The sequence below is a fragment of the Phaethon aethereus genome (assembly GCF_964289735.1).
Source record: "Phaethon aethereus genome assembly, chromosome: 10".
NCBI classification, from domain to species: Eukaryota; Metazoa; Chordata; class Aves; order Phaethontiformes; family Phaethontidae; genus Phaethon; species Phaethon aethereus.
This window is the reverse complement of record NC_138586.1, coordinates 22,150,514-22,174,703: the sequence shown is the minus strand read 5'-3', so window position 1 is coordinate 22,174,703 and position 24,190 is coordinate 22,150,514. Positions and strand designations below refer to the sequence as shown.

Below are 24,190 nucleotides of genomic sequence, written 5' to 3'. Positions count from 1 at the left end.
ATCAAATGCAATGTCAAGATTTTCTTAAATTAACCTGCTTTTAAAAGACTTAGTTCACAACATATGGTTATTTCTTCATCATAGAATATGAGGATAATTGTTACCAAATGAAAACTGCAAGAAATACATGTTTTCCCTAAATGTTATACTAACTATGTTGCCAGGTTTGAGCGTCGTCATCGTTAATTGGAAAGTTATCACTGGCCGTGAAATACACAAGAACATTTAACTGCCTCCCACGGTGACCATGAAAGTACAGAGAGTGATGGTTTAATTAGTAATTCCAGAGATACCATGCACTGCTCAAAAGCTGAAGAACTACCAGCATTACTGCTGCGAAGGAGGGACTCAAAACCGTTCAACCAGTCTAGTCAGCCTTAGGCCTTTGCTGTCAAAGATGATAGCAGTGATTATGGCCTGAAATTACCAGATTATTTTCTATAGGCCTTTGACAACAAGGCCGCATCATATAGTGAAAGGTCTGCTTCCTTCCTCTGTTTCAAATGCCTTACTTTGCTCCAATGCTTATGCAGACTTCAGTCAGAAAATATTTCTCATTTACATGACCTAGATAGAATAATAGTGAGAAGGATGTTCCTTGATCTTTTTTTCTGTTGATTTGCTATATTCAGCCTGGAAGAAAAACATAATCATGGGAATGCATTTTTTCTTTTATGCCGGTATTAGGAAGCAATGCAAGGTAGATTGGGGCATAGATCTAGGCAGAAGCCTTGCAATAAGTGGACAGAAAAACACATGGAATAGCTTTAGGGTTTACACAGTTTTTCTTATTTTTTAAAAAAGTTCCTTGTTTAGTGACTTTTCAAACTTGGTTTTACTACAGTGACCTATAGCCAACGATCACTGTAAGTCAGGTGATTTAACTCTAGCACAGCTGTGTTTACAACCCTGTCAGTAACAAGGACGATAGCTCAGTGCAACGAGTGGTTCATTCCATGATTACTCATTTCAGAGTCATTACCTCAGCTGGCGTACTGGACAACCTGTATTAAAAAGTGCTATGAACTGACCTGAACTGCTGTTACTGAAATAGTCTGAATACATCTTGACTCCATTTGGCCATAGCTATTGCTAGGTTGTACCCACTACTGAGATCCGTGGTCGGTCGCAGGTTCCTTTTCTGATCCAGACAAGGCTTCCCATGTTTCTTTGACATTCTTATATAACAGGGTGTAAGAAATAAATTTTTCTTGAAATAACAAAGCAAGAAGCAGAGGAAATACCCAGGTACAATCTTCCATGGGCTGCTATGATGAACATGTCCATGAGATAAGTTAAAGGAGGATTGGTCTGGGTTTAGAATGATTCGTGACAAACTATGGCTATGTGCACCGATCTGTGCGATGGATAATGGAGCTGAATAAATCATTGGCTCGGGAAGGAGAGAAACAGAGTTACTGTTTTTAACAACTTTTAATATTTCATTCCAAGAAGTAGTACAAAAAAGTAGATGGTTGTCCAGAGGGTTGTAGAAACCCAAAATACAGAAAAACTGTGACTAGTATTAATAAAGAAAAACACAGGAGATTATCTAATAATCAAGATCTTTCAGACAAATTAGAGCTACTGCCTGAACTGGCACCATGGTGGTGAATAACAGTATGAATAAATGAAAATGCAAACCATCTATGTGGTCAGGAGCCTCAGTAACAGGGCATGAAAAAGTTTTAAAAAGTTTGCGTTCTGAAAATGGAAGTACTGATTCCAAAATAATAGTTTGGGGCTTCTTTTGTCATCCAAGGACAATTAAAATTAATGGAAGTATGCCCACTGACATTGATGGGCTTTGAATTTAGGCTGCATCTTCTTTCAAAAGTATGTCAAAATACAAAAAAAAATGTCTGCCCAGGCAAGCACGGTTAGGAAATATGAGACAAAAAGACGTTGACAGAACGTCTGTCAAATTACAGTAATTAGGGAAATAGTCCAAACAATCATGAATGAAGATAGTTTAATGTAATTGTGTCCAAATACTAAATTCATACACAACAGAGCTTATCTTCCATGCTTGTATTGAACTTAAAAGAATTTAAGAGAGGTGATCATTTTGTGAAAATCATTTTAAGAAAGCATAGCCCCAAAACAAACAGCTTGTACAGTTTCCAATAGCTAACAGAAATATTTATTCTGTGTATCTCAATTCTAGTCCACTATCGCCTAAACAGAGAAGTATTGCGAATCTGAAATCTTTGTCATTATTATGTCCATTGTAAACAGCTATTTAGACAGAACGAAAGCTACTGAAAGTAGTCTCCCAAAGCTCATAGAGGAAGCTGACATGCTGTTCAGCTGGAAAGAGCCGTCTTGGAGGAGAATTGATGTGAATCCTTTTGTAAAGGAGATCTGTGCTCCGAGCACTCAAAATACATCATAGAATACTAATCACACTACTTCCCAAAGCAAAAGAAATATAAAAAAGGATAGCATGCATCACTGAACTGAGAATGGTACATCTCTTTGGAGACATTTTTTGGGGGGAAAAAGCATGCCTCTCTGCATCTTCATCTGTATAGACTTAAAGAAGAACCCTGAAACAGTATAGCATAACTACTCCATTTGTATTTTATGTTCCCCCAGATGAGAAAGAGAGGACAGATCTCAGCCTGGGTAAATTAACACAGCCCTAGTGGGGTGAGACAGATGTGGTAACAATATCATCTTCTTGCCCTAATGTGCTGGTGGAACTTGGAGCAGCGCGGGAAGGAAAGGCACAGATGAAAGATTACTGAAAAGAAAGGTGGAACTGCTTTGTTCTGTCTTTTTTTCTGGAATCTGAGTTTCTCCCCCGATGGTAAAATAGTGGGGCTGCATATCCCAGACAACAGATCAAACAGAAAGCATGCACCTCTCCAAGCACACGATGGAGAATGCGTGCTTCACGAGGTGGAGAGAGTCACAAAAGGGTCCAAAAAGCGCTGTTTGGCACATCTCATTAAAATGTTCCACCCATCTGGTGGAAGGGTAGTAAACTTCAGTATTAGGGATATTTAAAACATTTTTTTTCCCCTCCCTGACAAAAGGGAGAGGTTGACCAGTGGTGCCTGTTCTTTGAATCAAAATAGTTGCTATACTTGTCTGTATTAAAGTGCTGTAGTAGTAAAAATTGACTCTTGGATGCTGTCATCATTTCACTCTAAAATGAGAAGCTCATAGGAGGAAATGTATTGGCTCTGAATGTGGCCAGAAAAAAGAGTTTTCTTCCAATGGTTTTTCATGGGTAAGACTTTTTATACTGTGTTTGACATTCTGAATTACATGATTATATACTGTAAGACTCCAGCAACATTTTGCATTGTAAAGATGGAGATTCTCAGCATTTTGCCAGATGCCAAGTGATATTCCGGTATTTCTATCTTCTCTTTAAACCGAGTGACAGTCAGCATATTCACAATGAAGCCAAGACAATCTGCTATCAAGTTACGGTAGTGATATTTTCCCTGACGAAGATCCCGGAGCTTGTTGGAATAAAGCTCCTTACAACTCAGTATCTGGAACAGCTCCAGCCTGAATTGCTCTCTGCGTAAGATAATTTTACATTTCTGCCAGTCTAATAAGTAGATCAGTGGGTAGCGGCGTTTGTAAGTAAGTCTATACGTACTGCACCATTTCCCGGCTCCGTGCTCAGTGTGTTGCAGGCTGTGTGCAGTGGGGGAGGTGCCAGAGCTGATCAAGCAGTGTAATTTTATACATTACTGAATCAGTGCAGGAGGAACCTGGAGGGACAAAGCATCATCTTCTCTGTGGACTGCACTGTGAAATCCTACAGCTCGCTTAGCCCAGCCATGCTCTGATACCTTTTTTTTTCTCCCCTTTTTCTGATTTTCGTGTGAATGATAAAGTGATCTGATGATGGCTCTCGTTATGGAACCTATTAGCAAGTGGACGCCCAAGCAAGTAGTGGATTGGATGAAAGGTATGATCATTTATTACCGTGCATTGTCTGTACTTTGGGTCCCTGCAATTCGCATATCTGCTCTCGTATGCTTTGTTTTGGGAAGAGTTTATTCAGTTTTAATAATCCGTATGCTGCTTTGCACAGTAGTTTTTAAAGACACGACTGAGGAGAGACGCTGTTTAAGCTGTGCAGCATGTTGTTGGGATTTCTGCCGAGAACTGAGTAGCGATCAAATGCATTTGTTGGTAAATGCAGGCATAAAGTGCCTGTGTCGCCTGGCTCCATTATGCATTGCACAGTGTAACGTTATTATGTTTGGTTGCTCTAAATTTGCCCTGATTAGGTCTATGTTTTGCTCATATCAGGTGATCTGATGCAGTGGCTGTGCAGCACTTGTGTGTAGTTTAGGGCAGCACCAGGAGCATAAGGTGCCGGTGACTGGACTGAGGAATTCTGCTCCTTTAGTGGCACGTCCGGATTTGTTCGGGCTTCTCAGCCGCTCTTGCTCCTGCCGCTGTTGTGTCTAACGCACCCACGTCCCCGTCCGTCGCCGGTACCGTGGACAGTGCAGCCCGTGCCGTGCGTGGGGCGCGCAGGGGGAACGCGCAGGGCTGAGCGCGGCTTCGCTGGGGAAACTCTTCCCGTGAACTTGACGGGAATGATGATTTCCCTGCACATTCACAGTTTCACAACACAGCCATAAGCTATGACATGTTTTGCCTTGTTATGATCAGCTGTGCTGCAAACAGATTGGGTTGGATGGGAGGGTGAAGAACTGTTCGTGATGATAAGTGTTTTAAATTTCTCCAGAGTGGGGAAAAATGTATTTCCACAGTAGGATGCATTAGTGTTGTTACACATTGCTTCTGATGAGCTGTCTGTCTTAGAGACAAATAATTCCTGCTACAAGGGATCTCCATTATATAAGGAGGCGAGGGGCAAATTTTGTTTGTATGTTACTCATGGAAATAATTTCTGTAATGTGATTACTGAACTTATTGGATGCCCACGATAATACCCTTAAAGCTTTCAAAGTATTATCATTAATAAGGGAATGGCTCTGATTTCATTTTGCCGAGCTACCTCTCCATACTTAGCTGAAATTGGGCTGTTTAGGTGCTCATCAGACACATTACAATTATGAGCAAACTATTCTTTTACAAGCATACAGTATTATGAGGCAAATGGTATCTAGGGGAATGTACGTAGCTTGTTTCTCAGGTGTTTGTGAACTCGAGTTAATTGGGAGGTCTTAAGCAGGTCATCGGGGTGGACCCTGAAACCATTAGATATAGGATGGGTTCCCATACTTTGATGTCATTACTTGAAATCAAATCCTAATGGACGTGCAAAGGAGAGTTTTCTGATCCACACGTTTATTTTCAGTACATAAAAGATTTAAAAAGTGGACAGATTGTTATGCTATTTTAACTCATGACTTGAATTACAATGTAAATTAAATGTCAAAGTGTTATAATACTTGTTGCTAAATTAAAAAATACTTCCTGCTACTTTTTATCCTTTTTGATGTAAACTAATTACATCTTGGGTAACATTAATCCATAACATCTGTAGTGCATACCATGGGAAGCAAGAAGGTCACACAAACAAAAGGTTTTTAAATGTGTGGAGTTGCCTGACAGTTAAATTTCTATACAAAGACTGCATACTGCATCCATAGGGACGTCTGGAGTAGACAGTATTGTCAGTCGTGTGCTTCTGGGCTTAAGCATAAATAAGCATAATGCAATGAACATTGAAGTATTTACAAGACAGGTATTTTCCCTGGTAACATGAGTGCTACAGATCCACAAACAGTAAAGTGGCACATTTGTCCCTTTTTACCATGCTCATATTACAAGCCCCCTTTTTATCCTGGTGTTTACCTTTATAAATGCATAATTCAATTGTGGCCAAAGAAAAGACCTAACACACGCAAATGGAAGCATAACAGAATTAGTTTAAAACCACTTGTAAATACCTTACTTTACAAAAATTGCCCAGCTGTGGCCACTGTTTGCCTGTAATTTACATATATTCTGCATGTCAGCTCCATTAGCTATAGGCATTCTGCTAAGTAGCTATTAATGCATTAGAGAGGTCGAAGGTCTGCACGGGTAGTAATTTTCAAGTGATAAGGTAGCTTTTACGTATGTCTTCTGCACCGAAAGGTACACTTCTTTGACAGCGTTAAAAGATAAAGACATTTTAGAAAAACTGCCACTCTGTGAATGTGGAATATTATCTTTTCTATAGATAGCAACATGTTGATAAACAATGTAACAAATACTGCAAGTGTAATATACCTTTCTTTTGGCTTAAAAATATGTAAAGGTTGTAAATTATAATATATTTCATAGGGAAATTATGGTAATATGCCTTTTTAACTTGAATTTATCACAATTATGTAACCTATGATAACTTACTTTTAAAAACTGTTAGTGAAGTACGTGTTTGGAAATTAACTAGCAGTGAGTACCAGCAACATTAAATAATTGAAGAGAGGTGGAAGAAAGCCACAAAAATGATGTTAATAGTTTGAGACCTGGTTCCCCAGAATGTGTCCTGCTTACAGTGTGCTATTATCAGAAGCAGCTGTAGCCTAAGCCCCAACCAAGGGGAGACACCCTTGTGTTCTTTTCCTTAAGGAAATGTTACTTGCCAAAAAAGTAGAAATTGGTAGGCTTTAAGGAACATTATTGTGACAAGTTGGCGTCTTGTATTTATCCATAGTTCCTTTCTATGGATTCAACGCATTCAACTGGAATTCAAGTTGGGAACTGCATCTGATGGTGTGGGCAACCTGTAAAGGCCATGCAAGTCTTTAGAAATTTATTCTTGAGGCTTATAGAGGATCTAGAAGTTAAGACTCTAGATAGCTTTGTGTTAAAGAAATTGTCTCTGTACAAAAATATTTTGTAAACTTTAGCAAATACACAGCAGAAGGCACTGTGGTTAAAAAGAAAGTTTTCAAAAGAGCAGAAAATACTAATTGTGAAGATATTTTTAACAACAGTTTTCAGTCACTATTTGGTTTTTTTTTTTCCAAATTTTCCAAAATTTTAAAATCCTCTGAATGGTTTTCACTTTAGAAAATGAGACAGTATTTCTTCTGGTTTGTACCCATTTCTTACATAACTTAAATGTTTTCCTGAGGCTATTTACTACGGACCCAAAATGTACTTTAAGAGAAAACTTTGCCTTGCTCAAATTCCATTGTGGCACCGTTGGAAAACAAGTATTACCCATAGAGCTTGCAAGTACATTAAGAATCAGAGTAGTTTACAAACGTGGTCTGTTTGTCCTCTGATTAAGTTTAACATATTAACATGACTAAATGACAAGCTACACTTCAATATTTACATCTGTAATGCTTCTACCTGGAGACTTTGAATGCTTTTTGGCCCAGGAACCCCCGCACGTACTGTGAAAGTCGGAGAGACTTTGCAGTTGCAAACACATCGTCCTAAAGCAAAGGCCATCTATTTTACTCTGCCTGCATGCGCTCTGGAAGGTAGTTCTGTACAGAATTTGGGGGTTTTGGTGGGGCAGAGGGGAGGTATGATGTCTTACTGCTGACTCATATTTGCACTTAGAATTAATAAAAGCATGATAGTTTGTGCTTTCATTGTAAGTAGAATTTAAAAGATATTCTCTGTACTTCTACAAATAACAGCATTTAAGATTTTGAACCTCCTAAGCGAAGCAGTTTACAAGTAGGTCATTTAAAATGTGAACTCATTCACAATGAAGTGACACCTGTGTCCAGATAAATACTAACTTTTCAAAATAATCCAATGAAATGAAATTAAATACAATGCAATGAAATATAGCTGTGATTTTCGGAGAATGGGGTGTTATTAAGCAGCTGAAAAATAAAATAGGAAGCCAGTTATTTCTTAAACACCTGTGAGTAATAACTCCACATGGAGTCTGTTATTCCAAGTCTTGGGGACTGACAGCAAGTGTGGTCTGCCAAAACAGCTTGCAGTGGAGGTTTCTCTCATGACGAATGCTCAGCTTTAGATACTCCTTTCACAACGGCAACCCATTTTTTCCCCTTTAAATCTAGAATTTCTCCACTCTCAACAGGAGATGCAGACATGAAAAAATAAAAATTAATTCAGTTGGTAAACTGATTAACTGTGCTGCAGTGATCCTGTGCAGAATAATTATATGTTTAGCTGAAGGGTTTTCCTTAGCATGTAATTCCCTGATTTCAAGCTGGCTCATAAAAGAGAATGGAAGGGAGGGAGAGGGGGAGCTGAGAGCAGGGAAGCTGATGACGCAAGTGGGCTTGTTAGCATTCATATCACGCACGGCTCCGGCAAACCCCTTCTCAGTCTTCTTTTGCTTTTCATTAGATCACTACCTGTTCCATAGCAATATGTCATAACCAGGGAGTCTCCTCTATTTACAGACCGTAATACATAAAATCTTAGAGCATACTGGAAACACAGCTAAATACTATGATCTACTGCAAAAGCAGCCTTATAGGTACTGAGCTGGGTGATACTTGGCTTCCTTGATCCCCCTTCATGACCTTAGAATCCCATAATGCAAGAACTCGAGTTCAAAAGATACAATTTGAAACTTGAGTAGATAACCCAGGTCATATCTTATTTAGAAAAATGTAGGTTTTATAACATCTTTTCAGTTCTTTCTGAAACAAATAGGTTTGGGAGTGAACTGAGAGCTACAAATTGAGATGTTCTCAGAATTAGTGTTGAATTTTCAAGCAGTTCTAAAGTAACAGTTTCATCATTTTCCTTCTACTCTCACCAATTTCAAAACTGAGACGAAAGATTTACTGTTGTGGCTCCCCCTTGGATTACTGTGTTCCACATTTCCAGTTGTCGCTAAGAAGTCACTGAATCAGAATTGTCTGCAATTCCTCTCCGATTCCTCTTACAAGTTTCAGACTGCAACGCTTTTTAGTAATAAATTTTGGCAACAGCTACTCTGTTGAATGTTGTAAACTATTTGCTTTAAAAGGGTCAGCAGAGCACACCTCAGAGTTGACTACATTGCAATGTAAGTGGTTAAGATCAGATTTCAGGCAGCAGGTTCCCGGTATTAGGAACTGTTAAGTGTTGGAATAAGCTGTCTGGGCAGGTTTGGCCATTTCCTTCGTAGGAGGTTTTAAACACAATGAAGAAGAGCTCAGACAAACATCCATCCAGAAGGGTTTATGAACCCAGCCTGTCCGCAGCAGAATTGCCTGACGTCTTCTCAAGGCTTCTGCCAACTCAGCCTTTTTTAGTGTCGTGGCAAGCTGACCTACAAGCTGAGTAGGGTATTGCACAAAGATATCCATATCTCAAGTCCAGCTGTAGTATTCTATGGAAATTATTTGACCAAGGTGCTTCTGCATCCGTACCACTATTACCTCATTTTTACTGGGACCTTTTTGAGGACCAGTTAGAAACTGGTTTACATATCTTCCAAGAACCGACTAGACTACCACTATCTCCTTAAAAGATTTCAGCAACATTTAGCAATTTAATGGCCTATATTTATTGTCTGGAGATTTAGGGATCTATTCTAAAATTTCTCTATCTATAAAGCGGATATATTGAGGCCTTTTAAATAAATGTAATTCTGCTTGCAGAGAAAAGTCTGAGCTGAGTGAATGTCTCTCAAGTCACGTTTATCAAGCGTAACTAACCTTCCAAGTCATGTAAAGAAATTTAGTTTATTGTCTTGAACCTTAATGTAGGCAGCCAAACACAACTGTCATGCAATGCTGTGTCCTGTAACCTTACTATATGTTCTTAAAACACATTATACAAAGTCCCCAGCTTCAAATTCTGACCATTATGGGGAGAACAGAGTGGCAATGCAAATTCAGAAGAGATCAACCTTCTCCAGATCTCTATTATTTCACAATGTATTGTATTAGGAAGCAAAATTCAGAATAAATTGGATCCTGTGGATGACACTTTCAGATAACATTAAATGAGGCACTGTATGTCAAGAATCTGCAAAGATACTGGATCCCGCTGAGCAATAATGTACTTTCATGTACTTCCCAGACATAACCCTGACAACACTTTCTTGCCCTACTAATTCTGGATTCTAAATTTTTCCTTGCTTCAGCAGGAATCACACCAACACATGTACCATACTATTGAGAACTCTGTGTGTAACACTTCAGAGTTCATAAAATATATATTTCTTAGAAAAATAGCAGAACATCTCAGTGTTACAGTATTTCTGGCTACCTAAGTTAGAAAGCAGTTTTAGAAACATTACACTTTGCAGAAAAATACATTATAAGTAGCATTTTAGTGCATGCCAGAAAAACACTGTCTAGATGGTGGAGTGTCAGGCAAAGTTCTGTTCCCGTTCCTATGTCTCAAAACCAGTGGGAAGGCAGCTGGGTGCCTTCTGGGTCCATCCTCAAGGTAGTCTCCTAAATGTACACTATGGATCAGATGGACGCTTCATGTGCTTGAGTAAAGAAATTTCCTACCTAATGAAATTTCCATACATCTCTTTCTGATGGGTTTAATGTCTTACTTTTCTATTTGTAAGAAGGAAAAAGTGCATAAGGTACAATAAATATTACAACGTTTGCATATGCCAGGGTAGTAAAAAGTATGTTACAATTTGTCCTGAGGTGTTTTGCACAATTGTTTTAACACTTACAATCATTTTAAAGCTAAAAAGGAAAGAACTTAACTTCTAATGCCATTCTTTCTGAGAGCAGCTGTCATGCCTTGCTGATGGAAATGGAGGGTGTAGCTCTGCTGGTGAAATTAGTGACACTGTTGATATTAAATGAAGCATTGTACTCAATAAACTACAATAGTATAGAATATTGCTGAGCAATAATATACATTCATCCTCTCCCCCCACAATAATTTTGTTGACATGTTCTAAATCCTACTTTTGTAGTTTAGGTTTTTTACTCAACATGAAACTTTCTCCTGTTCCCTGATGCCATAGTAGTGATGAGAGGAGCTCTCATTCACTGGAAAGTTGGAGCTTCATGAGTTATCATCATAGGATTCAGAGAGAGGGAAAAATTATAAGGCTGTATTTGTGAAGAGCTCTAGAGATGAATCAAAATGAAATTATTTCTGATGAACTAATACTCAAACAGCTCCCAACAAGTATCCTCGTTGACCTTCTAAAGCGATGCACTCAGAAGAATTCAAGGCCAATGCAATGTTTGGTTTTTCCTGCTCAAATTCTCTACCAACCATTTTCCATTAAAAATGAATTGTAAAGAGACTGTGGTGCATTTTAGATATAATGTAGGTGATATGTTTAAAACAAAAATGTAACAGACAGTAATTTTACAAAATACATTCAGCTTTATTCCCTAGAAACATATCCGCCTTTTTCATTCTAAGCATCATACAAAGCCTAGAAAAACTCTACGGATTTCAGGAATTCTTAAGGAAGAAATTGTGTCTTCTGTAACTGTACTGAAACTACTACAACTGTAGAAAGGATTAATTTGACACATCTGCTTTTTAGTTTACATGGAAAACTATGTCTGTTTAAGATAGGCAGTAGTGTCATCAGCCTGACAACTCAGACATAGCAATTATCACTTGAATGAAAAGCATGTTATAGCTCGCTCTCCACCAGCTCCTCCTGTTCTCTTTTCGTGTCTCTCCTCTTGTTTATTCATATTATTCTCTAGCAGTATGTTTCTTGCCTTTTTCATAATAAGATGGAGTGTAAGCATCAGATTATGAAGTAATTCGTTCATTTAACATTAAAAAATTCTAGCTCTGGCCTTATATATCTCAGAGACGGTTGCAGTGATTTGGAAATGAACTGCATTCAAAATCCAGAAGGTAACAAAGGGAGAGCAATGGGAGAAAAGAGTGGAAGAAACAATGTGGGGATGATAAATTCCTTTTCTCCTCTATCCCCAGTATTCTCCGATTGGTATCCAGTCCTGCATGGGAGTTTTTACTATCCTGTAGTACAGAGTTCAGGTGGTATGCTAAGTTACAGAAAGCTCAGCTGCTGTACCATGTCGTCTGTCCTGAAATGCAAATATTTCTACTTTTTCAAAATAACAAAGACATGTCCATACTAAGCATTATAGACAACAGAAGTCTGGTGACATATATCGAGTTTTGATCTCCAGCTTAGCAAACTAGGAGCGCTTCTGTATGTTGCACATGTGTGCAATTCCATCAAAATATTCTTTTATAAGAATAAGGGTTACCATTTTGACAGCCTCAGATTAATTAGAGCAAGTTGACAACCACCTGCCTGAAGAACCCTAGCACAACTTCTGGTAGCTTTAAGGTGCAGTTGGAAGAGGGCATACAGTGATGTTTCGTTGATTCTACGTTAAAATCTACAGTGAATATCAAGGGTGCTTCTAACTTCTCTTTCAGACCATGAAATGTTGCTTCCCTGGAAGACGTGAGGGAGGTGGTTCAACAATGGTATCTATTTATGAAATTCTTTGCAATGGATAGGAGTGTATCTTACACTAGATAGGAATGTGCTGCAGTGGGCACATTCCTAAAACCAGGAAAGACATATGTAATCATCTGTTATTGATCACTCAGCATGAACAATGAGCTCCTCATGAAGATGCCCTAAATTACAGAACACTGAGGAGAAATTTTAATTGCTGATTGTCAAGAGATTTTAATTGTTCATTGCCAAGCCATACTGAGAGTTTTTCTTAGTTACACAGAAAACAACTTTATCGTTTACAGAGGAAGAAGACATTCAAAGCAGAGAAAAAACACTTTGAGCCTTGCATTTGAATCCTATAGTTGGAGAGGACACGTAGAGTAATGTAAGAGAAGTTCAGAACTAATAGAGAAGTTTAGAATATTCACTACTTGAATGTCATATAAAAAGAAATGGATCCACTTAGTGCAATAGCTCAGAGGTGCTGTATTTCCCCCCTCCCCAAAAATTTGGAAAATGAAGAGAACTATCTATCAAAAATACAACAAATAATTAATCTGAATAATAAAACAAAGAAATTATAACCATTAATAGAGAGATGGGAAATAAAAAGGCAGATAAAGGATAAGTTTAAATAATTACAATTTCCTCAGCGAAATGGAGGAAAACATTTCTTGAGACTTTCAAAAGTGGACTTAAAAACACTAGGAAATATGCTAAGGAAACCATCATGCCCTGAAAGAAAGATACACTGGGGGATCTTACCAGTTATTTCCTGTTTCTCGGATAATTCTCAGGACAAATTATCTACAGTTTTTGTGGTAGCAGCAGAAATCATTATTTGCGTATCAGCAAATGAGGAAATACTTTAACTAGAAACCAAATTGCTCAAATGATCATTCAATGAAAGTGTTTTAATTCAATCTCTGAATCGTTCCAAAAGCCATCAATATCACTTAGAATGTGGAAGAAAGCTTTCCTATTGCTTGTTTATTGAGGGCTGCTCTTTGCATGTTCTCTCCACTGTTAAGTTCCATAAACTTTATGTGTCTAGAGGTAGTTCTGTAGTTACTTCATGAATAAGGTCACCATTATGAGGTCCTTTACTGTCAAAATAGCATGCTTTATTCCTAAAATATTTTTTGTATTTCCATTTTATTTTATGAAGAACTTTTTCAATAAAAGGATGTTGATATATGAGGAATCCTGGCATTTGGAATGAATTAATTCCACATAAACCTTGGCATTTTTTCAAAGGCATTGGTTTTCAAAGGTATTTCAGTATCCCATTAACGTCTTTGATAGGTCTCCAGCTTCCATGTCATCCATCCAGGCAGAAATTCCATGTGAACCAGAGCTGTCTTGTTCTTCTGTGTAATGTCAAACTGGCCTGCTGATTGCAGGGTGTACAAAATGATTCACCTCAGTGGTTTTTTGGTTTTGTTTTTTTTTTTCCTTTTACCATCTAATTGTCATACTTCATTTGAATTTCTGGAATTTTAATAAAGTTTAGTCTTCCAAATCTCATTAATATCCTATCTTTTGAGTGGAAATGATAGACAATATTTCAATTTTTGCTTGCAAACTGGTAAGCTGTCACATAAGAAGACAACGTCACCAGTAAAATTAGACCTCATAGCATACTGTTAAGCTATGTTAATGCCATCCTGGATCAGTCTGTGTTTGTTCTCATAATGAAGCAAACAACAATGACAAAAGAGCAGAGGGAAATAACGAACAACGGTTAAACATAGTAGGCATTCATGCCAGCTTGAGTTAACATTGTCTGTGCAAGCCACACCTTGGACTACTGCCTTCATGCTCTTAAGAAAGTTACATGAAGATGATCAAGGCGGCCACAATTATATACAAAAATCATAAATTACATAAAATACTAACATAATTATTATAATTTTGTAGCAGTTCAGGATGTACCAGAATGAATTATGATGTATCTATCAGACCATCACTAATTCTTATGGAGCCAATGGCTTTTTCTACTCCACAGCTACCATCCCCAAAACATGATAACAAAGCTCCACAACTAAGCATTCTCTAAATCACAGAATCACAGAATAGTAGAGGTTGGAAGAGACCTCTGAAAATCATCTGGTCCAACACCCCTGCCAAGGCAGGATCACCTAGGGAAATGGTAACAGAATTTGCATTTTTTGGTTTTGGTGCAGAAAGAGAACACAGATTTATCAGAAAAAAAGAACAATTTGGTGCATACGTTAAAATATTAGCCAACTTCTTACTCTAAAAAAGCACATTTTGAAACAGGTGCTCTGGTTCTTTGGAGAGTTAAAATAATCAAGGTTTCTAAATTACATCCAAGAAATACAGAGGAGTTTGAAGGTAAGATTATTTCACATTATTTTGATCTGAATGTCATCTTACCACTTTCTGTAGGCAAGATTATTCATAAAACTTGATTTACATGTCTAGATGCCCAGTTGTACTCTGAGATAATTTCACATGATGCCTCAAAATTATTGGAAATTGTGTATTTGAAGAAAGCTTGTGGTCTTTCCTAAGCTCCATCCCACAATCTCTTTATCTATAATAATCTTCGGAAAGGGGCATTATCTGAGATGTTTACTGAGAAATTAGAAATTCAGTAGTGTTTATAGACTACGGATGCACTATCATCTGCGTTGCTTTCAATCTGAAATACTGTCAATACCACTTGTACAGTAAAACAGCACAAGAAGAGCATGTTTTGTTACTAAGTTTTCTGCAGTAGACACCCTAAAGCTAGCTGAAGTTGAGCTCATATTAGTAAATCTTGCACAGGTAAACCTGGCCCACAAGTCAGTCTAGTAAATGAGACACAACTATGTAAAAATAAATCAATTTTTTCAGTGTAGCATTCTTTATACAGAAGTGTCAGTATTTCTTGCAGACTGGCTGTTCCGGGTAAGGTAATAAAACTGATCATGCAGTATAATTAGGAAATATTATCACGGGGAATGTTAGATCACAGTACAGTCATGCACTGGTATATTCTCTTTTTTTGATTTAAAATTTATAGTGACCTACCAAGAATTCTCTTGATAGAACCAACTAGCAGTGAGCAAAGAAGCAATGTTTATTTGGCAATGCTTATTTCCAATGTTCATTATCTTCCATTTTGCCTCTGTGCAATTTCTGTTTCCAGCTCCTGTGTTTTAACTCATTGGTTTGACTCTAAAAGTCAATAAATGCTTACAGACAAGGACGATACTAACAGGAGTTGAAAAAAACCTACCTAGAAATCCATTGACATAGTAGCCTCATGCAGTTACGGGCAAATGCAGGTATGTCTTCTGATAAAAAATACATAGACAATTACCCAACTGCAAGAGTAAATGAAAGTGCGAAGTACCGCTTATATATGGATGCACTGGCACTAGTTTGCAGATACATCAGATTGGAAATGCATACACTAATATAAAGGTAAAGATGATGTTTATGATTCAGAAAATTATCATTTTTTAAATCCATATTGAACCAAATAATCATGGTGGAATTTCTATTTTTATGGTGATGAAAGTCTATGCTAACGTGATCTAAACTGAGTTCCAGCAGACTGAGGTGATAGAAAGCAGTCAAAATGCTTTGGAAAACAGTGTTAAAACTTGTACCCTCATCCACTCCTATTGAAAGCTAAAAGTAGATTGCACTGTCTGTGCTCACTGCTTGTATTGCTTGGTTCAATTTGTTTTAAACCACAATCACATTTCAGTCCACAGCTGGCATTTCAGTTAAAGATAACATTGTCCTCATGCAGTTTTTACAAGAGTTTAAAACTTCTGAGATGAGAGGCACTATCTGAAGGTAGGATCATTATTAGCATCCTACTGCTTGTTAGGTTCTTCTTCAGATCAAGTAACCTGGCACAAAGCAATATTTATTATCAAAGAATAATGGTAACCTTATATACACTGTGGCTATTAACTTTTTTTAGGCTCTTGTGTCTCACATGTAGCAGTATTTCAACACAAAACTCTGCTGTTGCATGGTTTGGGGCATTTTTGGATTGCTAGAGAATGCCCCCAGTGACAGGCAGAGTTGGCAGGGAGTGAAAGAGATATGAGAAGTTCAGACCAAGTATGATGCAGATAAAGGTTCTGAGCTTTACAGGTAATAAGTATTTCAAGAGCAACAACTCTTAAAAGTGACAGACAGGGTCAGTGAAATGCAGAGAAATGGCAGTTATTACTGTTAGCATCTGTAGCACATGAAAGTTATAAAATTTCATTTTGGGTGCTTGCACTTTGGAATCACAATCATTGTTCTACGGTGCAGGGAAACCGCTTCAGGAAGGAAGATCTGGCTAGCAGTGGCTTCACTGGGGAAATCACATCTTCAAGATAGGAGCGTTTTTCTGCACACATATAGCACATTATTCAAAGGAAAAAAGTTGAAGCATATTATTCATCATATTTGCTGTGTTTGGATTTGAAGTGATGAGAATTAAAATAATTATCTTGACTATTATTATTAAGTAATATGAAATGGTTTGTCTGAAGGAATAAATACGATTGCGCCTGTGAAAGTTCAGACATCTGGTACAAGCATATGGGTTGGGAATCATTAGCTAATTGTTACAAAAATACAACAAAAATGTCTTTTTAATGTCCTCTTGAATGAAAGCTCCTTACTGTCCCTGTTTGCCTCGCAGCTCTCTGAAAGCATATGCAAGTCAAGTTACTGAGTTTACTTATTTGAAACATGTTCCAAGTAGAAAATAACTTACACATCTATTGTCAAAACTAATTTTCAGGAGATGTTTTATGTTGCACTGATTTTTGTGTGGTAAATTCTTCTTCTCTTCTAAATGTGTGTATGTGTGGATTCATATCGCATTGCAACGTCAAGACTTGTTATGAATTTACGTGGTACAAATGTACTGATGTAAGTCTCGGTGCAACACTCAGGTGTATACTTAGAAGGTGTAAGTGGATATGGGACGTAATGTACAGCCACTGTATTTTACATGGTCCAGCAAGAAGCTTAGTTAACAGAGGCAAAGACAAATGCGGTGATAATTCTGGCATGGCTCCTGAGTCTTCCCTGCTAACCTGAGAGAGTCACTCCTGTGTCCGTGCTTTCCACTCTCAGAGAGTGACCTGATTTGCTGAAGTGACTACCTCGTATTATGAGTACGTGCAGCATCAACACAATGATTCTTGATTCAGTAATACATATATCTGACGATTTTTCACCTAATGATACTGTGTTGAGTTATCCTCAAGCCCTGATGGAGAACCTTTTCCTTGTCTAAGGTCAAACAACCCTTATAGATATCTTTGATAGGTCACATACTAATTAATGCCCAAGTATTAACCAGGAATCATATATGGAAACAAAGTCACGTAGTCCAGTCATCATAAGCCAAGTCCTTTGTGAACCAGAGCCTATGGGAAAATATAATATTAATTCTTTGTTCCTTTTTTTGTGTATTTTGATTTCATCTTTGATTCTCTTAAGCTAAAACATCTTCACAATTTATTCAACAAATATGACTTGCTGCAATCTTCTTTATGCTAGTAATTTAAGAAAAAAAGCCTTGGGCTGCTTAGCATTATTAACATTGAGAATGCCTGCTGTTTCTCAGGTAGCTGTCAGTTCAACATAAGGAAATAGCTAATTATTTTAAGCAGGTCAGTCAGGAAGAAATCTGAAATTCTACATAGCAGTTAGAAATCAGTGTCCATTGACTTAAGCTGAAATTTGCCACTGCAGAAATACGTGGCTGAAAAAGAATCTATTGGTAAAAATACATAGTGCCAATATTTAACAATGTAATCTTATCAGGCTTGAAATTAAAGTAATGCATGCAAATTAGCTCTTTGATTTGCATTAGGATGAGACTGAGAAGGATGGTGAGGAAAACAAGAAGATTTGCATAAGAGAATATAAATGAAAAGTATGTGGGTAGATATCCTCTTTCTTAATATAACAAAGTTTTTCTACAAGAAAAGTGCATAAGAATTATGGAAAACTTCTTAGACACTGCGCAAGAAATCCTAAGTAATTATACTATGGTATATTCTGTAATATATTTTTATTAAATATTTATTAATTTTAAAAGTCGTAAATTACACTTGGAGGTGTCAAATCCCTTGGAATTCAAAGGCATTTAGATACTACAGTCTATTTAGTTATGTTAAAAAAACACTGCTAGATTAAAAATTCAGAAAATTCTATAAAACATTACTTTCCTGTATCACGTAGTGCCAAAACAAATTTTAATAAAATGAAATATTTTACTATCCAGTCTACTTTTTCCAGTGTTAAATGCTTAGCTTTGATATTTAATTCATTTTGAAGGATGCAACTGGTTAGATGTTTTTATTTTTCAGTAGTTCAATGGACTTTTTAGTAATGACAGTATATATATAGGAAAAAAACACTTATGGGGATATGATCCTTCATTCATTTATCATTTATCACTCCTACCAATGTAAATCACTGGTACATTTTCACTATGAGTCACTGTGTCCAACTGTTAATGGATTTATGCTGCACTGCTTACAAAAACTGCTTACAAACACAACCTGGTTTAGAAACAAAAGGAATTTTTCCTTATTAAATGTAAAGGAAAGTCCACTTTAGTTTTTCATATCGGATAATTAAAACTACTTTATTCACCTGCAGGTGACATCAACAGCACGTGCACTGAATGGTCCACTTAAGTCAGTGGGACTACTTCTAGAGTATGGTACTATTTAGTGTCTTATTGTGTCTATGAACAAACTCTGCAAATTAATAGTGTTTGGTGGAACACTATTCGGTGGAAAATACCACAATATCTTATTGTGTCCATGGACAAACTCTACAAATCAATAGTATTTGGTGGAACACTTTGCCCCAATGGCAAAGGCATTTTTTTATCTTTTTGGAAAAGAATTAAGGTAAAATGTGTAGACTTGCTGAGCCAAAACTTTGTTGGCTCTGTGAACCTAAAAGCTCTTGTGGTGATCATTTGTCTGTTCCTGTGTACCTCCAGACACCTATAGGCTTAGCTTGGCTGTAATCCCATAACTGATTTGAGCAGAAATTCCTTGACTCCAGCCAAATCTCATTTAATAGTGGTTTTACAGTTTTACTAAAACCTTTTTTTCCAACTGCATTTGTTCACATTTTCACTGCTTCAAGAGAAGAGTCAGATCCTCAGAGCTAAACTTGCATGTTAAACTATGCATTAGACATACACCTTTGCTATTTAAATACATGCTACCTGCACATTTCTCTGTGAAAGAATAACCCTGTTTTTTCTTTTGAGTGTATAAATGGAGTTTTCCAAAAGTAACTACATTCTAAATATGTCTTATATTGCTCCAGTCTCAAAAGAGATGCAGATACAGCAAAAAAAAAAGAAAAGCTAATTCAGTTAATAAAAATGATTAACTGTGCTGCATTGATTGTGGCTAGACTTATTACACATTTAGTTTAAGGTTTTCCTTAGCACACAGTTCTAACTGTATTCAAGTTGGACTGAAAAAGGAGGGAGAATAGCAAGTACAGCAGGGAAGCTGATGACGTGAATGAGCTTCTTAACATTCACATCACACAGGGCTCCGGCAAACCCCTTTCAATCTTTGTGCTTTTCATTAAATCACTACCTGCTTTGTAGCAGCTTTTCTCAAACAGTGGTTCTCTTACATTTACATAACATAAACGCTAGCAATGTGCTAAGTAACGCTGTGGGCTTGACATGCATACAGACTTCTTTGATGTTATCCCTAAAAAAAATTTTACATCAGCATGAAATTCAGAAAGGAGGAGGAGCAGGCTGAGGAAGACATCAAAAAGACAGACGGACAATTCTGGAACATTGTGTTTGAACAGCCAACTCTTTTGGAAAGATGTATCTGGGTCTTTGCAATATACTTTGTTGCCCTGTAGAAAGCATTGGCCTAGAATGTTGATCGTTTTCAGAAACAGAAGATGCAAAGATCAAACCAACATCAAAACAAAACAAAAGGTCTTTCCTCAACCAGCATATACACTAAGCCAATAAATGTAGGCACCACAATGGAGAATTACAGCAGAATGAAAAATCTTCTGCCATAGAACTCCCTGGACCATACAAAAGCTCTAACTGTCATCATCTTTGTCAAAGCTCTTTAGTCTTCCTTTTTAATATTCCTTTTTTTGCAAGGAAATACTGAATTTTTAGTCAGAAAATTATTCTAAGAGCACAGCACATCTCAGCAAAACTTGCAGTATTGCTTTCTACATCAAGAATCTAACACTTTATCATAAATTCCAACCTTGAATTCTGAAACCTAAACAGGTATTTAATGACAGGCTTTCAGACGTTTTGCCTGGGGTGCCACCCTCGAGATCGCAGCAGGAGCTGAAGCCCCCAGGCCACGTGGACACGGGAGAGGAGACACATGTAAGATCCACATGCCTTTTTTGAAGTGACACAGTTACACTAGTGGTAAAACAAAGCCAGGAAACTTCATTTTCAGGGCAAGGATATAATATAGGTGAAAATAATGGTTTCTTTGTGCATTAATTATAGGTGTGGAACTTCCAGAACTACAGCCATGGGTAATGTCCAAAAATATAATGATTTCAGGGGTATATTGCTTAATACTTGCCAGTTTTCTCATGCGCTTATTTTCCATCCTTAAACATGGAAGTTGAGAACTGTTTCTTTATAACAGTCCTACACTCAAAATTATTTGTTTTAGCAATTTAATAGAGTAAAAAACCTATGCTTAATTTCTTTTCAGTTCTGCATCGCACAGACCTTTAAGACCAAAAAAACCCACCACTCAGTGTTAGGCATTAACAGAGTATGTAAATTTTTGCTGTAATAAATATATTGGAAAAGATTGCCATTTCACAAAGAGTACAGCTGTCTGCCCTACTATGTGATGAGGCCTCTGAGTCATAAGAAAACTCCAGGCAATCCCCTGTGTTTCTTCATATGCTTTACAATACCTCTAATCACAGAATAGATTTTAAAGGAATTTCCACCACACCACTCCCTCTTGATGCTGTTTTTTCCTGGCTCATGTAACCTCAGATACTTCCTTTGCTCTTTGTAGGTAGCAGGGTAAAAGAAAAAGAAGAGTGAGAAATTATTCTGTTACTTTTTTTCAGGTTTCTACCGTTTGTCAGCCCTTCCACTAATGGTTGTTACGAAATTAAAGGCATGGTTAGAATGTGGAACACTAACACATTACATCTGAGTTATACAATTTTCACTTCAGTTCCGAATTTCTAACCAACTGTTCTATTTTAAGTGTTCCATTAGGAGAAAATGAAAGTAAGCAATTAAGGGGGGAAAGAAAAAGGAATAAAATTTTAACAAATTTTATTCCATAAGACATTCTTTTTGCTTATTTTACACGGATAGGTTTGCAAGGGCTTATTTCTCAGTACATTTTGTCTCAGAAGCCTGGGTGCTTCAGACACAGGAAACAGCTTCCCAGAATACTGCCTAAATGCGAACTGATGTTTATGTCCAATTCCTAGAATGTCTGATCTTGCTCATCCTGAATTCAGTAGCTGAATTCAGTCCCTTAAGGAGTTCAGCTGAAGCTGAATCAACTCTTGTAATCACCAGTTCATAAAGGTCTTCAGAAATGCACAAAAGTCAAGTCAAAGTCACACAATTTTTCCATGTTCTTGGACCAAGGCAAGAATGTCATCAAAGGCAAAGTTTGCATGAGAACAGGACCTAATAAAAAGATGGGGTTGCTCTGATAGGTAAAGAAATGAATTATAAATGGGATCTCCACTTTGCAAAAGAGGATTGCTATTATAAGCATCATAAAAGCGATACCACAAAGCTCTAGCGAGCAACTAGAGCAGAAATCAATACATGCAGCAAGTGGGATTTTATGAACAAAGCTGCTAAAAGAAATGGCAGAAGGATCACGAGGGGAGGCACAGCTAAAAAACTGCTGTACAAAACAACTGAAAATCAGAAAAAAAGTGGATTTTGAATATCAGAGAACACCACCTGTCAGAAATAGTACAGTATCTGCCATATCAGAATTGGACTTCTCTGGCGGTTTTTTCGGACACTTCTTGTTGTCCCTTCTGATAGACGACAACTACGTTGCAGGTCAGTTCAGAAAAAAATGGTAGAATGTACCTTTCTGTATAGGTGTTACAGATACATCTTCTCCTAATTCTTAAAGGCTCCCAATTAACCATATCATTTATCAATTCCAGAAGAATCCAACAGATTTAAAGGTAACTTCCAGTACAATTATAATCCAGTTGTATGTTTTCCTGTGAAATGCTGGCAGGTAAGACAGTCTTGTTTACTTCAGATGCACTGTGTGGTCAGTAGCTCTTACTGTGTATCTACATCATCTTCACTGTGGTGTTAATTCTGGAATTAATCTGGCTTAATTAGGAACATTTATAATTCAAAAAAGTACTCAAGTGGCACAGAGCAACTGCGTTACCAAAGCCCTGGTAGGGCTAGGTCCCCACTGCATTACTAGTGTGACTGTCAGCAACATCCGAGTGTCAGACTACCGAGACTGGCTTGCCGCCTTGAGTTTGGAGCATCTGGTTATCACAGTATTTTCAGCAATTGTGGAATGAACGTCGTTATTATTTACTAATACATTTACTACTAAATATGAATGGTGAGATCCTCAAAGGAGGTTAGGACCATCTAAAAGAAATACGTTCCAGAAGCTTTTATGACTGCAGTCTTAATGTAAACTGGATCTTAGTTACTGACACGTTTTGATGCAGTCAATGTTATGTAATGTATATGTTGAAGAATGGTATCAGAACTTGTATCTCCCATAGCTAACAATAATCACCGAAACTTTTTCTGCCTAACAGTTAACTTTAGCATTTTACACCCTTCCAATATTCTTTGTTCACTTTTAATTTCACAAGTATGAAATTTCCATAACATAGACAATATTTTTTGCATCAGAAGTTCCCTTTCTCACCAATAGGACTTTGCTCCAAAGAGATACCTGTGATTTAATACTCTCTTCTGGCATTTGGCTCATCTGCCTGGAAAATCAAGATTGGATTTGCTTACAACTTAAATTCCTAGTAATCATGTTACCAGTTCGGCAGTTATGATAAATTTTACTGAAATAATTTCCATCTCAAAAAAAGCCTTTTTCCCTGACTTTTTGAGCTTGTTCTGGCTGCTGGCAAGAATTCAGTAATGCTTCAGACATTGCTGGGTTTTTTTTAAATAATTTTGTCCTTCAGGAAAAAAAATTGAAGATACATCTCATTCCTTAAACATTGTAGGTCTAGATGTTAAGTATGACAGCTGAAAGACCTTCCTTTTTTAGTTTTATGCAGTTTAAATTTGAATTTGTTTAGATGGTTCTTGACCAGTTAATTTGTCTTGACAGCTCTCAGGGTCACATTTAGTTTATCCCCATAGGTGCCTTGTTCTGTAGGAGAATAAACTGCATTTGTCTCTCGCACTTGCCTTTGTTTTCCATATTTGTGTGAATAACTACAAAATCATAGTAATCATAAGAAGTAAATTAAATAAAATCTAAACCAGATTACATTAAATCTTCGTACTTCCCTAAAGTGTTGCCTGAAAGATCCCTTGATGTATAAAAGGACCACCAAGTATACCAAATGCTGAAAACTTCTGATATTATCGCACCCTTAAAGAAGGAGCATATCTTCCTTTACTTTATAACCAGTCTCAAATATTTTCATAGAACTATTTTTACAATATGGTTATTGGAACATCTACATTGGGGGCAGGGGGCATGGCAGCTTAATTTGCCTAAACTGCTGATACCCCAGCATTGGAGGACATCAAGTTACTGTAAAGGAAAAAATCAGAAACAGCATGGACTAATAGCAATCCAACTTAAATATGTGAAAGCAGAAAGTGTTATGCTTGCTCTTTAAAAA

General features: G+C 37.2%; 1 protein-coding gene across 1 annotated transcript in view; it reads left to right on the top strand.

Annotated features, from left to right (window-relative positions):
• Positions 1-3,870: 3,870 nt before the first annotated feature.
• The window catches only part of LOC309408336 (connector enhancer of kinase suppressor of ras 2-like), a gene marked incomplete at both ends in the record, with an annotated part of 202,104 nt that continues 181,784 nt past the window's right edge, over positions 3,871-24,190 (top strand). The window contains one exon of the mRNA XM_082004142.1: positions 3,871-3,934. Coding sequence (XP_081860268.1) covers positions 3,871-3,934 — 64 coding nt within the window. The remainder of the gene's footprint in view (positions 3,935-24,190) is intronic.